This window comes from Pristiophorus japonicus, chromosome 10 (genome assembly GCF_044704955.1).
Source record: "Pristiophorus japonicus isolate sPriJap1 chromosome 10, sPriJap1.hap1, whole genome shotgun sequence".
Taxonomy (NCBI): Eukaryota; Metazoa; Chordata; class Chondrichthyes; family Pristiophoridae; genus Pristiophorus; species Pristiophorus japonicus.
In genome coordinates this window covers 125437242-125453277 of record NC_091986.1, presented here as the reverse complement: position 1 = coordinate 125453277, position 16036 = coordinate 125437242, and the positions used below count along the sequence as shown (strand labels likewise).

Below are 16036 nucleotides of genomic sequence, written 5' to 3'. Positions count from 1 at the left end.
AGGGCCAGCACAGTACAAGGGAATGAATGGCTTCCTTCTGTGCTGTAAATCAGTATGAAGATTATTATATGTGCCACTAAGGGACTTTGTTTCAACATGGATTAATGTTTTTTTTGTTCCTCCAGTTTTCTACATGTATCTGCTGAAGACACTGAGTGATGCTTGAAAACAGCTTCACAAGAATTGGCTGGCCACCTTCAGGTACCTCTCCCAATTGACCATGTGTGAAGGTAGACAGGAAGTGTTGGCAGGCTATCCCCCAACCTCCGCAAGGAGAAAGTGGGTGCAACCATATTATCTGTCCTCACCCAACATTCCCACAAGCCCACTTTTTATTGCAGGTCAAAACCTTTCAGTAAAGCTGACTTCAAATTACCATGAACCCATTCAACTTTTTCACTGTCCACTGATGATAATGCAGAGGTTCTCAGTAAGATACAAAATGCATGTTTTTAAAAAGCACTTCCAAGTTTCAAGCCTTGATAAGCCATGATCGAGTGGCAGCAGAACAGGTTCAAGGGGCTGAATGGCCTTCTCCTGTCCCTAAGCCCAGTGATAACCTAAAATTTGGTTGCAGTTTTGTCTTCGCAACAAAAATTTTCTTACAGTGGATTGGAAAAGTCACACTGGGTCTGCACTGTTTTCCTTGCCTATTACCTCTAGGGAGAACCCAGGACTCCCTCTTATCATTCACCATGTAATTGTATAACATATTCACCTGCTGAAAATGGCACACTTTGACTTTCCAGGATAGTTGCAATTCTAATGTAAGTTGTTGAGGAGTTTGAAATTCAGACAAACAGTTTTGATTGATGTTTGGTTATTCCAGAATATTGTTTTTTCTGTTAATTGTTGAAAATTCATCAAATTCCAATTGGATTTCATTCAATGTCTTTCACAGAAGTCCAAGCAAGTGTAAAATGTTATTGATTTTTAAAACAAAATTAAATCTCTGTGCAAATAGAAATGTAGCTAACACTTTCTAGGGTCCATTTTATTCAAAATCAAATATAGATTTGCACCTCTGAAGCAGTTTAATTATCTTACAAATTGATAAAATTGATGTGCCTGTTACTGGACTCCATCAAAATGAGAAATTTAAATAATTTTATTCTCCAATGTAATCTCACCATGGAAAGTCAAAACAGAAAGTTTACTGCAATACATGCAATAACTGAATATGTAACAAACCGGAGACTTGTGTTAGTCCTTCCCGCTAGCATCTAAATTGTGGGACAGTTGATTAGCAGTGGCAGACATTTAAGGAGATATTTCATAACTCGCAATAAAAATATATCCCAATGAAAAGGAAAGACTGTAAGAGAAGGGATAACCATCCGTGGTTAACTAACGAAATAAGGGATGGTATCAAATTGAAAACAAGGGCATACAATGTGGCCAAGACTAGTGGGAGGCTAGAGGATTGGGAAACTTTTAAAAGCCAGCAAAGAACGATTAAAATTAAAAATATAAAAACAGATAGTAAGAGTGGCTGGCTGATCTGTATTCTAACCCCATCTAACTGCATGGCTCCATAATCCCTTATTGCCGAACAAAAATCCATCGAGCTCAGATTTAATATCGTTAATTGAGCTAGCACCTACTGTTTTTAGTGGGAGCGAATTCCACACTTCTACCACCTTTTGAGTGAAGTGTTTCCTAACTTCTCTCCTGAATAGCCAGCCTCTGATTTTAAGGTTATGTCCCCTGGTCCGAAACTCCCCCACCAGAAGAAATAGCTTCTCTCTATCTACCCTATCAGTTCCTTTCAAAATCTTAAAAACCTCAATAAAATCACCCCTTAACCTTTTATATTCCAGAGAATACAAGCCTACTTTATGTCACCTCTCTTCATAATCTAATCCTTGGCGCACCGGTAATGTTCTGGTGAAACTGCGCTGCACTCCTTCCAAGGCCAATATATCCTTTCTACGGTGTGGTGCCCAGAACTGTACATAGTACTCCAGATATGGGCTAACCAGGGCTGAGTATAGCTGTAGCAAAACTTACTCTCCTCTATATTATAACTCTCTAATTATAAAGGCTAATATTCCACCAGTTTTTTTGCTTATTTTTTGTACCTAACTACTACATTTTAGTGATCTGTGTCCATGGACCCCTAAATCTCTTTGGACCACCACTATTCTTAACTTTTCACCATTTAAGTAATACTCAGATCTATCCTTTTTTGGTCCAAAATGGATGACCTCACACTTACTGCCATTGAAATCCACGTGCAACAGTTTTGTCCACTCACTTAAACTATCAATGTCTTTTTTTATGCTTCCATCTACACTACTCACTATGCCACCAATCTTTGTGTCATTGGCAAACTTGGATATATGGCTCTCTAATGCGTTATCTAAGTCATTAATAAATATAGTGAATATTTGAAGCCCCAGCACAGATCCTTGTGGGACACCACTAGTCACTTCCTTCCAATTAGAGTACATACTCATTGGGGCTAAAATTCAGGATCCGGATAAGGCCCGTTACCGCCGGCCATGCGGCGGAATCGAGTGGCCGGCGCATTGCAGTCCATTGGACGCCACGATCCAAATTCACCTTGGGGGTTTTTCAGGCGGTCCTCACTTCTGTACTGCTGCTGCCGAGCACCCCAAGCACATCATCAAAGCAAGCACCGCTGCTCTCCCGCACCTCCATCCCACTCCGCGTGAAATTTACCTGAAAAGATCGACAATCCGCCGCGTGGTGTCCCTGACAGCTTTTTCTGTCGGTGCACCTGGTTTCTTGAGTGTGAGTCGCGGCTGCACGCTGGCCCTTCACGGGGAGGGTGCACTACTGCGACCGCCATTTTTTTTTTGCCGGCCGACTTCCCAATCGGCCGGACAATTATACCTCTCCCTGGTGACCCAGTGGTCGAACCTAAAAATACCCTGTTCTCTCCCCTTTAAATGAGGGGAGAGATGTGATGCCGCACACGCGCACTGACCTCACCACCGCTCCGCTGCTGAGTGACAGCAGCGGAGACTCCGTCCTGCCGCCACTTCTGGCCCTCACCAGCACTTACAACTGCACTTCCGCTCCCATTATGACCGGCTTCCGGTCCGATCCGAAAAAAACGGCAGAGGAGAAAATCGATCAAGAGCCTAACTCATCAGACCTGACGGTAAAAACATCAAAAAAAAGGAAGGCTGGCGGGCTTCAATTTTGGCCCCATTATCCTTACTCTCTATCTTCTACCACTTAATCAATCTCCTAACCAGGTCAATAATTTGCCTTCACTTCCACGAGTGTTAATTTTAGCTAACAGTCTCTTATATGGAACCTTATAGAAGGCCTTCTGAAAATCCTTATAAGCTACCTCCATAGATATTCTCCTATTTGCTACTTTAGTTACTCCCTCAAAAAATTCTATTTGATTCATTAGACATGACTTACCCTTTACAAATCCATGTTGGCTCTCTCTAATCAGCTCCAATTGCTTTAAGTGCTCAGTCACTCTGCCCTTAATTATAGATTCCAATGACTTTCCCGCAACAGATGTTAGACTAACAGGCCTAGAATTTCATGATTTCTCTTTTTCACTCTTTCTTTAAATAAGAGTTACATTTGCAATTTTCCAATCTATAGGGACAAGTCCTGAATTGAGAGAGTTTTAGAAGATTGTGGGTGAAGCATCTGAAATTTCCTCACCTACTTCCTTTAAAACCCTGGAGTGGAAACCATAAGGCCTTGGGGATTTGTCAGCCTTTAATGCCATTGTTTTTTCTAATGTTGTTTTCTTACTTACATTAACTTTAGGGAGTTCCAGACCTTGATTCATTATTTGTTTTCCTGGAATACCAGGTATATCGTCTTTCTCTCCAGGGAAGACTGACACAAAGTAATTATTCAACAAGTTTGCATTTCCTTATTTTAATTTGAAATATTTAATTAAAGGTCTCACATTACCTTTGGCTACCCTTTTTTTCTAATATAATTGTAAAAACTTTTTGTGTTAGTCTTTATATCACTCAGCTTTCTTCCACCCCTGGATCACTAACATTATATGGCCATACCTCTCCTACACTGTTGCAAAACCCTTTACTTACTTGAGATTTTATCAACTGAAAGATTGACATCTTCAATGATCACCTCACCAACCTACCCACTGTCAACTTCCATAAAACTAACTTCAGAACTTCATCAAAAGCAAAATACTGCAGATGCTGAAAATCTGAAATAAAAAATGAAAATGCAGGAAATACTCAGCAGGTCAGGTAGCACCTGTGGAGAGAGAAACAGAGCTAATGTTTCAACGTTAACTGCTTCTCTCTCCACAGCTGCTGCCTGATCTGCTGAGTATTTGCAGCATTTCCTATTATTTCAGAACTTCAAAATATGTCCTCACCTGAATACTCATCAACCCCATCTTTGACAAGATCTGCTGGCTCCTTTTACACCAGTGTTTTCAAATCTCTCAAATCATGCTCAGTCTGCTCTATCTTCAATTATCCGAGTGATCTTCTCCAACCTTGTATCCCTGCATGGGTTATCTGCTCCTGTGACACTGGATTACTGCTTGTTTACGTTCACTCTACTCCACCATTCGAGGCTGATCTTTCAGTTATTATATCCCTGCCCTTTTGTATTCTCATGTAAAATAATTTTCCTCCCTCTCTTCAAAAGCCTTCTCTTTGATGATACTTTGAGTTTTTCTTGCATATTTTTTCTCCTTTTTCCTGGTTGTACCCTCCTTCTCTGCTCTGTAAAGCAGTCAGACATTTTCTTTTCTGTCAGGAGTGCTATAGAAATGTAAGTTCCTATTATTGATACATGATGATGGTTATGCAAGAGAATTTCTGACTGTGATGTGACTACTGTGTGATTAGCATCTGAGAAATGGTTTGTAGTTATGTACTGCTAATTTCTCCAGCCAGTATAAGTTATAATGCATTCATTATAATGTCATTGTTCTCATTCTTATACTATTCCTTAAACCTCTGAACTGGTTTAATGCTTTCTACCTGCATTTTTCTCTGCAGTAAACATTTCTTTACAATAATTTAATATACCTGGTCTGCAGTATTCATCTGATTCCTGGTGAACAACTTCTTTGACACGATTACTGTAGCCCAATCTTGGGTCCTGATCGTAGGCTTTGAGTGTTTCACTGGAGCTGTAGGATTTGTGAGGTATTTTGCTATCTTCACTTTCCACTGAAGAACTGGTGTATCGTCGCTCCTTTTCACGTCTGCTCTTTGTTAAAGACCGGTAGGGTTTCCGTTCTTTTATATCCATGGTCTATTTGAATGACTTTTCAACATCAATAATTAGCTGTAAGGGATTTTAGCCCAAAATATTCTGCAAGGAAGGAAAATCAATACCAGAAGTAAGCTAAAGGAACGGCACTAAGCTTTACATGAACATTAGTTCAGATTATTATTAAAGAAAGTTAATGTCAATGTTAAGTCCTTTTCTCTTTATGCATTACAGCTTTAGTGTTTACCATTCTATCAATGCAGATTAATTCTGAGCTGGAAAGCTCTCCTGCAGAGCCATATTTCACCAAACTGCAAATGTGCCGGATATGCTCAGTTTTACGTTAGGTATGGGGATTCTCATGGAGTGTTCTGAAAGATGTTATTGATTGTGGCTTTCTGCAGGCCAATATAGAGCAGTTGGTTTTATAAATGTTTTTCTGCTTTTGCTGGGGACTGCATTACAAAAGCAAAGGCAGTTCATAATCAGTCTGTGAACAGCTCAACTACATGACAATGATCATATGGGCTCTGGTAGGACTTCCCATCTGATGTAGACAGAGTGTTTCTACTTCAATTCCAGATGCATGAAATGATTCACCTCCTGATGCTGGGAAGAACTATTTAATATTGTTGCTCCAGTACCAACTGTTGGATTTATACTGGCACGGGTACTTTCTAAGGCCCAGCAGAAACGGGTATTAATGCATATTCACACAATATAAATGAACTTCCCCCGAGTTTGTTGAACGGTATTTGTGTGGCCAAGGAAGGACAGCAGCAGACTAGGAGTATTCTAACATGCTCTAAAACTTGGAATGCCACTCTGCATCCAAAAGGACTCGGTTGCCTGCACATGCAGAATAGCACGCTGAGTTTGAGAGAAAACCAAAATCTCATGTAAGTATAATGGAGGTACAACAGCATAAGTATTCCATGATGGCAGAATTCTGTTCAACGATAAATTGATACGTGGAGAGGGGGAGACAGTACTTCCTTAGACAATAGTCCTTCCTTCCAGTGCCTTAAACGACCAAGTGCTGCCATTAGCTTTCACAACTGATACCTGGGCTTATATTTAGCCCCAGAATTTCAACACAAATCCCATCTTAATGGCTAAGGGCTTCACTGATTGGGTTTCAGCAGTCATAATACAGTTTCCAGTATATCTAAAGCTATAATGCACAATTGGCCTATAAATAGAGAGATAATAGATGACAATTTTACATCTATATTACACATGAACAAAAGGTTTCAGCTAGCTTAACTTCAAAAATCAAATCAAAAATAGTAGTCAGCTGCAGATGGCAATAAAAATTGAGAAATTGAACCAATCAAATTGGTGCAAATATCTTTTCAACCATCGTCACGGATTCACCATAAGCTGTGCACTTACTACTGCCAATAAGGTTTATTTACAAAACCTACACAAAATTGATTAAACTTATTGACACAAGCATTTTTTATTTTGAAATGCGTGTTTCTGTTGGGGATCTTCATCTATGTGAAAAGCCTAAAGTCTCAAGTGCCTGCAGATTTCCTGATCCCATTTTTGTTAGCTGGAAAGACTCAAACAACCAGGCTACAACTCTTAGCATCCACTCCTGTCCATGACTGCCATTAATTCTGGCACCCACTTGCCTATGGGGCAGGAGTTGCCCAGGAAATGCCCCAATATGGCAGTGCTCCAATTTGTCATCTGATTTGTCTAAATTTTTTTGAATAGAAAATCCTGATTCTTCGGGGCCCTGGCCACTATAGCGTACCAGCTGTCACACAAATGCCAGGTTCTGAATTAGTCTCAGAAGCACAAACTCTCGGTTTGGAGCATTCCTTCACTTAGCTCTGCCCCCTGCCAGTTGTTTTGTAAGGACTGGACAGAACTTCTGTCCCTTATAAGGCACTGAGGAAACTCCTGGAAACAGTGGAGACCTGATGTAACTGTGTCTCTGCTGCACTTCCAAAGAAGTTATGGCAGCAGAGCAGGACCAGCTCTGAGGAAATTCCTGACCTATATCTGATGCACATGCTCTCACATGCATTTCTCCAATCTTTAAGATGGGCTCAGCTTACACCTGCTAGTTCTCTCCAGCACTGACCCCACCAGAATTTGCATGATCAATGGGAGGGAACCTAATTACCATGGAACAGGCAGGCACAAGTGGCACCTTGGTTCCAGAAACTCCAACGCCTGCCAGCCTATAACAGAGAGTTTCTGTGTCCCACTCATGGCACAGATACACCCACACCAGCAGCAGGGAGGGCAAACCTATTTAATTCAAGAGGTTCCCAGCACACTGAAAACCTGTGCAGGAAAGCAGTCCTGCATTTTGGTTGGTCGGGAGTTGCAGAATTGTGTGAGCCTTTAGCTCACTCCCTCCAGCTCTGTTGCTCACTTTTAAATGGGATTCACAATTTTCCTGCCTTATATGGAAGAGAAATGGGCAAGTGCAGACTTGGGAGAAATGTGTGCAATAGAGACTACTTCCAAGAATTCTTTATTAAGTAATGATTCCTTGGAGGTCTTACTGTTGGAAATGCAGCAAAAGAGGGTGGCATCTTCTTCTGCCAGAGACTGCCCCCCATTACATTGCAGGTCCGAACTGTGTGGATGAACTTTACTTAGCATGTGAATACAATCTGCCAGGTTCATCACACCTGGAAACAACTGCAAAGATATTTAATAGTGTCAGGAGATACCTTGTTTTCTGTACAGGTTAATCCTCATCCATAAAAGGTGTGGACCCAATGTAAATATTCATTTCCTGCACCCTCTACAAAGTACACAGAGAACATTTACCCTATTTCATTACACTCCTTCATACACAAAAACAGAAAAAGTAGGATACAATTTGAAGTTCAGCTCGCAAAGGATAGTGGCAGCAGAGCCACCAAGCCAGCTACTTTGCAATAGCTTGGCACAGAGAGGGAGGTGATGTGGGCAAAAAGGTACTGTCAAAGGTTCTCTGGCAGTTCTTAATATCTTCCAAAATGTTTTCTGTTTACAGGCTAATGCAGCGCTCAAACACCAAGAACAAACCAAGCTATGCTGCTCAACCAGTATTAGGAGTGCCACAGCCCTTTTTAGCTGCAAGGAAGGGATTTGCAAGAGTGAATTTGGATGTACAGAGGCAGTAGAATAAAAACTTAACTAGACTGTGCCTTATGCAAAAAAATTCAAAACAGATTTATTTACCAGTAAATGGATGGAACTTTAGCAATGGCATTGTGTGGATTCGCAGGAGTTATCGGCTTAACTATCCCTCTCCATTTTTGCCACTTTCTTCTCTTTGAAGTATCGTCCATTTAATATTATCCTTCCTGCACTGACTCACTTTTATTAATCCTAACAGCAGGAAATTATATTTGCAAAACAGGTGGTGCATGACACAGAAAATAGCTTATGATCATTTTGGGTTTTCGCTCGAAAATATTTTTCTCAGGGTCAGCGTTTTAAAGCACTCCCGTGGGCAAGGTCTCATGACCCCATTACCTAGAACATGCCCTTATCTACCCAATACCTAGGTAAGCGATTGAAGAGAAAATCCTCATTATTGGTTATATCACATGCCCTCACATAATCGAGGAAGGGTGTAGGATAAATATTTCACTACATTGTGGCTTAGGGTATGAACTGCCAGGTTTATTAACCAGTCACACTCACTTCTCTTTGAAGGCATAATTTGGGAATGCAGTGTAATCTTCTTATAGATTCTTTTAATCTTCTTATAGATTCTTCCCAAGATGAAGAGGCTGAAGAAAGTGATACTACGAACCCTGGAACTTCACAGAACATTGTGTCAAGCACTCCAACTATCCTATCACAGATCTTAGCACCTCGGGCAATGTAGGCAGCTGATTGAGGAAGCTGATTCTTAACTCACAAGTGAGAAGGAACAAATGGACATGGCAGGAGAGGAAGATGGATCTGGCCAGACTGCAAGGTCTGCTATTTTATCAAGGGATTGGTATCCAATTATGTCTGTCTTCAGATTTTAGTCAATGGAGCAGAACAATAACAGCACCTTAAATAGAAAAAAATAATTCAAAGGCACTTGGATGACGAGGAAGATAGCGAATATGAATCAAAAAAAGAGGATGTATGATGCATGTCAGGTGAATTGCCAAAAACAATAAGTTGAGAGGAGAAGTGAAGAGGAAAATAAGACTGGCAAAGAGAGAATATGAGAATACAATGGAAGTTAACATAAACGGGAACCCAAAAATATTCTACCAGCATGTAAATAGTAAGCAGGTAGTAAGAGGCGAGATGGGGCCTATTAGGGACAAAGAAGGTAATATATGCTTAGAGAAGCAGGGCAAGGCTAGAATACTTAATGAGTACTTTGTATCAGTGGTTACGAAGGAAGAAGATGATGACAAAATATTGGTAAAAGTGGAGATGGTAGAGGTAATGGCTGGGGTGAACATTGATAGGCAGGATGTACTGGAAAGGCTGGATATGCTTAGAATGGATAAGTTGCCTGGTCTGGATGCTTGCATCCTAGGTTGCTAAGGGAAGTGGGGGTGGAGATAGCAGAAGGGTTTGCCACAATCTTCCAATCTTCCCTAGATGCAGGGGAGGTGCCAGAGGATTGGAAAGTAGCAAATGGGACAACCTTGTTAAAGAAAGAGTGTAAGGACAATCCTAGTAACTACAAGCGAGTCAGTTTAATATCAGTGGTGGGTAAGGTTTTAGACACAATCATCAGGAGTAAAATTAACAGGCACTTGGAGAGGTTTAAGTTAATTAAGGAGAGCCAGCACGGATTTTTAAAAGGCAGATCGTGTTGAATAATCTAATTGAATTTATTGATGAAGTAACAGAGAAAGTTGACGAAGGGAATGCAGTGGATGTTGTCTATATGGATTTTAAGAAAGTGTTTGACAAAGTTCCACATGAAAGGCTGGTTAACAAAATTGAGGCTCGTGGAATAGGAGGGTCAGTGTCAGCCTGAATAAGAAATTGGCTTAAGGACAGAAAACAGCGAGTCATGGTAAATGGTTGTTTTTCAGACTGGAGGATGGTAGACAGTGGTGTTCCCCAAGGGTCAATGCTAGGACCACTGATTTTTTTGGATATATATATAAATGATTTGGATATTAGAATACAGAGTAAAATTTCAAAATTTGCCGCTGATACCAAACTTGGAGGTGTGGCAAACAGTGAGGATGATATCAATCGACTGCAACAGGACATAGGTAGGCTAGCAGAATGAGCAGACAAGTGGCAGATAGAATTTAATACAGAGAAGTGTGAGGTGATGCATTTTGGGAGAAGGGATAGGGAGAGGCAATATAGACTTAATGGCACAATTCTAAAGAGTGTGTAGGGACAGAGGGACCTGGGTGTTCATGTGCATAGGTCTTTGAAGGTGGCAGGACCTATTGAGAGAGTAGTTAGCAAAGCATATGGGATCTTGGGCTTCATAAATAGAGGTGTTGAGTACAAAAGCAGGAAAATTCTGCTGAGCGTTTATAAAGCTCTGGTTAGACCACACCTAGAGTTTTGCATCCAGTTCTGGTCACCACACTTTAGAAAGGATGTGAATGTCCTAGAGAGGGTGCAGAGGAGATTTACCAGAATGGTTCCACGGGTGAGGCATTTTAGCTACAAGGTTAGGTTGGAGAAGCTGAGGTTGTTTTCCTTGGAGCAAAGGTGGTTGAGGGGAGATTTGATAGAGGTGTACAAGGGGAGCGGGAAGGTCAGGGCGGGGGTGCGGTGAGTGATCGAGATGAAGGAGCGTTGAGGGATCGTGGCTGAGATTTGGTGAGTGATCGTGGCGGGGGTTCGGTGAATGTTTGGTGGCGGAGAAGCGGTGAGAGATTGTGGTGGAGGTGTGGTGAGTATTTGTGGCAGAGGAGCGGCAAGAGATCGTGGTGGAGGTGCAGCAAATGAGGGTACGGAGCCCAGAAGAGCCAAGGGCCCAGGGGCAGCATGGACCAGCCCACACTGCGATATGTGCGCACTAGGTCCGTGCAGCAGAGCAGGTCTCCAGTTGTCCTGGTTAACCCTTGCCACAAGATAAAGGCCTTCCTCTGTCAAGCCCGTGTGGTGGCTGATGTGCAACAGTCACCACATGTTAAAAAAATCCACGCACAGGCATCTTTCACCCTTTCAACTGGAGTTCAAGACTGGAATATCGGGTCCTTCATTGAAACATCCGTGAACGCATGTGGAAGCAAGTCATCCTAGTTCGAGGGACCACCTATGATGATAATGACAAGGTTTGGATAAGGTAGACAGAGAAAGGCTGTTCCTATTAGCTGATGGTACAAGGACTGGGCACACAGATTTAAGATTTTGGGCAAGAGATAGAGGGGGGATGTGAGGAAAAACCTTTTTACGCAGCGAGTGGTAATGTCCTGGAACTTGCTGCTGACGAAGGTGGTGGAAGCGGAGATGATCAATGATTTCAAAAGGAAATTGGATAGGCAGGGCTATGGAGATAGAACGGGGGAATGGGACTGTCTGGATTGCTTTACAGAGAGCTGGCATGGACTCGATGGGCAAAATGGCCTCCTTCTGTACAGTTATGAGTCTATTGGTCTCAATTACTTCACTAAGGCATCAGGAGAGTTCTAAAGGAGGAGAGGGAAGGTAGAGGGGTTTAAGTAGAGAATTCCAAAGCATTGATCTGTCGTTGGTGGGGAGGATGGAGGGGGGATGTACAAGAGGCCAGAGTCAGCAGAACAGTGCATTTGGGGGTGGGAGGGTTATAGGGCTGGAAGAGGTTACAGAGATAGGGGTGGGTAAAGGCCATGATGGGATTTAAATTGGGGCACCAGGAGCCAATGTAGGTCAGCAAAGACAGGGGCGATGGGTATATGCTAGACTTGGTAAAGGATAGGATATTGGTGGCAGGGGTTTGGATGAGCTGGTGTTGCAGAGGGTGGAGGATGGGAGGCTGGCCAGCAGAGCACTGGAATAGTTGAATTTGGAGGCATTTTCCACAAACTTCGAGGTTGCCACCAGCAGCTCTCACAAAATATGCAGTAATGGGCCATTAATATCATTGCAATCACCCAATTTTTCCTATTGTTCTTTTGAACCAATCACAATGTCTGTCAAAAGCAAAATACTGCAGATTCTGTAATCTGGAATATAAACAGAAAATGCTGAAAATCTCAGCAGGTTAGGCAGCATCTGTGGAGAGGAAGCAGAGTTAACGTTTTGGGTCGATGACCCTTTGTCAGAACTGGAGAGTGTTCAAAAAGAACAGATTCTTAAGAAGCACTGAAAGGGGGAGGGGAAGAAAGAACAAAAGGGAAGGTCTGTGATAGATTGGAAGACAAGAGAGATTAGAGAGACAAAAGGGATGATGGCCCAAATTCAAATGGTAATGCTGGTAGTTAGAAAAACATTAGTCACGATAGGGTGTGAATGATGGGATAATGACAAACTTCCATTTGAGACAAGGAGAAAAAAAGAAACAGGCTCTGAAGGAAGGCGGGGGGGAAGGGAGCCAAAGATTGGCAGCAGTTATGCTCTGAAATTTTTGACAATTTCTGTCAAATCCAGCAGTGAAAGACTCCTCTAAAAATGAGCCCTATAATATAGAGTACCATGCAGTGAATGGCCTCTTCACAATCATTTGCAGGAGTGTCCCAAAGCATGTTTGAATAGGTGACAGAGCTATACGTAATTACAGATCATTTACCTCTAATGGAAAAGCCAATAAAAATATTCAGAAGCAAAATGGAAAATTAACTATAACCTAATAAATGACATGCCAAAATGAGGAGGCATTGAATGGAGTGCCCCAAGGTCCGACTTGTAACTCCTCCTATTCACCTCCATGTGTGGCATATTTTTTGCGGTTTGAAAAAAATAAAGGTGATCAGGATGTGCCCATTATTGAAAGTAGTTTTCGATCGCCAAAGTTCCACACCAATGTTCCTCCCTACAAATCAGCTCCCTCACTTCACCCACCTCCTGCTCTTCATCCTTTTCCTATGGGCCTGCCCATTATTCTGCTGCATGCTCACTGCTTGCTGGATGGCAAAAGCGTCCAGCACACAGGTTGGTGGCATTGGGCTCACTGTATTTGTATTGTACCTGGGGGTTTAGAACTAGAGCAGCAGGCACAGCTGCAAAGTGTAGCCATGGTCTCTCAACAGGACTCATGCCACAGGGTGATTAGGCATTTTGATTTTTCAATACAAACCTGACCATTTGTGATGGAAATTCTGCAATGTTTCTCAACATTCATCACCTTCCTTCTTTCCAGTCATTGTCTCTCCCTACCTCAGTTAGGCATAAGAGTCACCCGAGTGTGCTGAGAAACAGAATTTGTTTGTAACTGAATTGATTTTATTGAGCTAAGCACACAATAAGAATTAAACAAATAGACTGATTTATTGGATTAGAGAGTGGGTTTTGATAGTAAAAAGCAAAACGTTAAACCAAATTAAATTTTAAACATAGTTTTTCTTCTTTTCCAATAATTCTGCAACAGGACATATCGATATTAATTGGTGTCAGCTGTGGCTCAGTGGGTAGCACCTCACCTCTGTGTCAGAAGCTTATGGGTTCAAGTCCCACTCCAGGGACTTAAGCACATAAATCTAAGCTGACACTCCAGTGTAGTACTGAGGGAGCCCCGCACTGTCGGAGGTGCCATTTTTCGGATGAGACGTTAAACCGAGGCCTATCTGCTCTCTCAGATGGATGTAAAAGATCCCATGACACTATTTCGAAGAAGAGCAGGGGAGTTCTCCCCGGTGTCCTGGTCCTCAAACATCATAACAAAAACAGATTATCTGACAATTATCACTTTGCTGATGTGGGAACTTGCTGTGCACAAATTGGCTGCCGTGTTTTCCACATTACAACAGTGACTACACTCCAAAAGTACTTCATTGGCGATAAAGCGCTTTGAGACGTTCGGTGGTTATGAAAGGCACTATGTAAATGCAAGTCTTTTTTCTATGAAAAATAAGTCAGTTTGTTGGTTTACACTCATGCTCATGTCACCAGTGTTTTTCAGTCCTCATTCCATGAAGACAAGACAACACATAAGAACATAAGAAATAGGAGTAGAAGCAGGCCATGTGGCCCCTCGAGCCTGCTTCGCCATTCAATAAGATGATGGCTGATACGATCCTAGCCTTAACTCCACTTCCCTGCCTGCTCCCCATAACCTTTGACTTCTTTATCTTTCAAAAATCTGTCGATCTCCAACTTAAATATATTCAATGACCCAGCCTCCACTGCTCTTTAGGGTAGAGAATTCCAAAGATTCACAGCCCTCTGAGAGAAGAAATTCCTCCTAATTTCCGTTTTAAATGAGCAACCCCGTATTCACATGTGGTGGCAACATCACAATATTTAGTATAACAAGGAGTCTATGTTATAATCCCTGAGCTCATTATCATTTAACTAGATTTTGGGCAGTAAAGTGTTATTTCTGACAGTCGGGGACACAGTGTCTACTTCGGGAGATAAGCTTGAAAGTGAGAATCTCTGCAGATCCATGAAATTTTGTAACAGCACCCATAAAATATGACTGTTCTAACCTTCCGTTGGAAATCGAACCCTTGATACATCATATTAAATTGTGAACTGACACCTTTGTCAATATACACCTACAATAATACCACCCAGCAATGTATTCTATATTCACAAAATAAAATTACTGCATTCGTCCCTGCCTTTCCCTGACTAAACGGCAGTCCAGAGACAAACAGGGGATTGCACTATTTTAAAATGTGTAGATTTTTCAGTGACAGCTACTCCACTGCAGTGTTCCTCCAATTTGAGCAATACAGTTCTAATAGCTTCAAATCTGATTTTGCAGATAGCTCAAAGATGCAGGTTTTCATCTTTAGGACCTTTCTCGAAACCTCGCTGTGCAGCTCAAGACCCTAGTAAAAGAGTACTTGACATACTAATGTGGATTGCAAGAATCAAGTGATCTCTTGTGACAAAGGCTTTCTTTGTTGACCTAGGTTGCCTTCTGTTGGGTTTGACAGCCACAAAGCTTCGAATGATTAATGACTATAAACCTGGAAACAAAAACTTGTATAATCCAGAAAATGTCTCTATATTGTGTAAAAATTGTAATTCCTTTGTAAAAGTGATCAAAAGTTTTTTTTAACGATGGTGTTATCCCTGGGTGAGCCAAGTTTGATGTAGATTTCCAACAAATAAAACAGCAGCATTAAACCATGATTGTTGCCTTGACAGCAAAAAACAGATGAAAAACCAGCAGTAATTGCATTTTGACTCATTTTTACTTTAAACTGATTGACATTTTAATGCTGTGCTTTTAATCAGCCTTCGAGTATCATAACTCCTAATCTTAAAGGCAGAAATGATTAGAATCATTTTAATCCTGACTTAGTTCCTTTCTGATTTCCTGGGCATCATACCTTGCAATTTTGCAAATCAAATTTATTTTGCTTTCTACTTTAAAAAAACTTTCTTCCTCTCTGTTTTTCCAACCTTTCAGATCTGTCACTTTCGCTCGCCTTCCTCCAAACATAATTAAATGCAGCATTGGGAGAGTGATGGAATCAAAAGTGCATTCTGCCACTAGGGTTTGTTTCTCTTCAGTTCAGGTTGAATTTCAATGTCATTGCTCTCTCAGATTGAATGAATCCTCATTAAATGACTACTGTCATTCTGGTCAGTAGGATGAGTGAGTAAGTGATTATACTACCCGATTGCAATAGTTTATGAATAGTCCTAGCTAATCCAACAGGAGTGGACTAGACTATGGGCCCACCACCATCTTTTCAGCAACACCAAAACAATTGGATCTTCATTTAAGAGGCTTTAGATAAAAAACAGGATTTTCAACCCTTCAAAAGCAGCACTATTGAAAAGC

The 16036-nt window shown here is 41.5% G+C and overlaps 1 protein-coding gene across 3 annotated transcripts in view; it reads right to left on the bottom strand.

Moving 5' to 3' along the window:
* Positions 1 to 16036, bottom strand: part of tenm4 (teneurin transmembrane protein 4) — a 969538-nt gene that overhangs the window by 684596 nt on the left and 268906 nt on the right. For all 3 annotated transcript variants that reach the window (XM_070892063.1, XM_070892064.1, XM_070892065.1), the window contains exon 2: positions 5019 to 5307. In XM_070892063.1, coding sequence (XP_070748164.1) covers positions 5019 to 5244 — 226 coding nt within the window. In that variant the 5' untranslated portion in view covers positions 5245 to 5307. The remainder of the gene's footprint in view (positions 1 to 5018; positions 5308 to 16036) is intronic.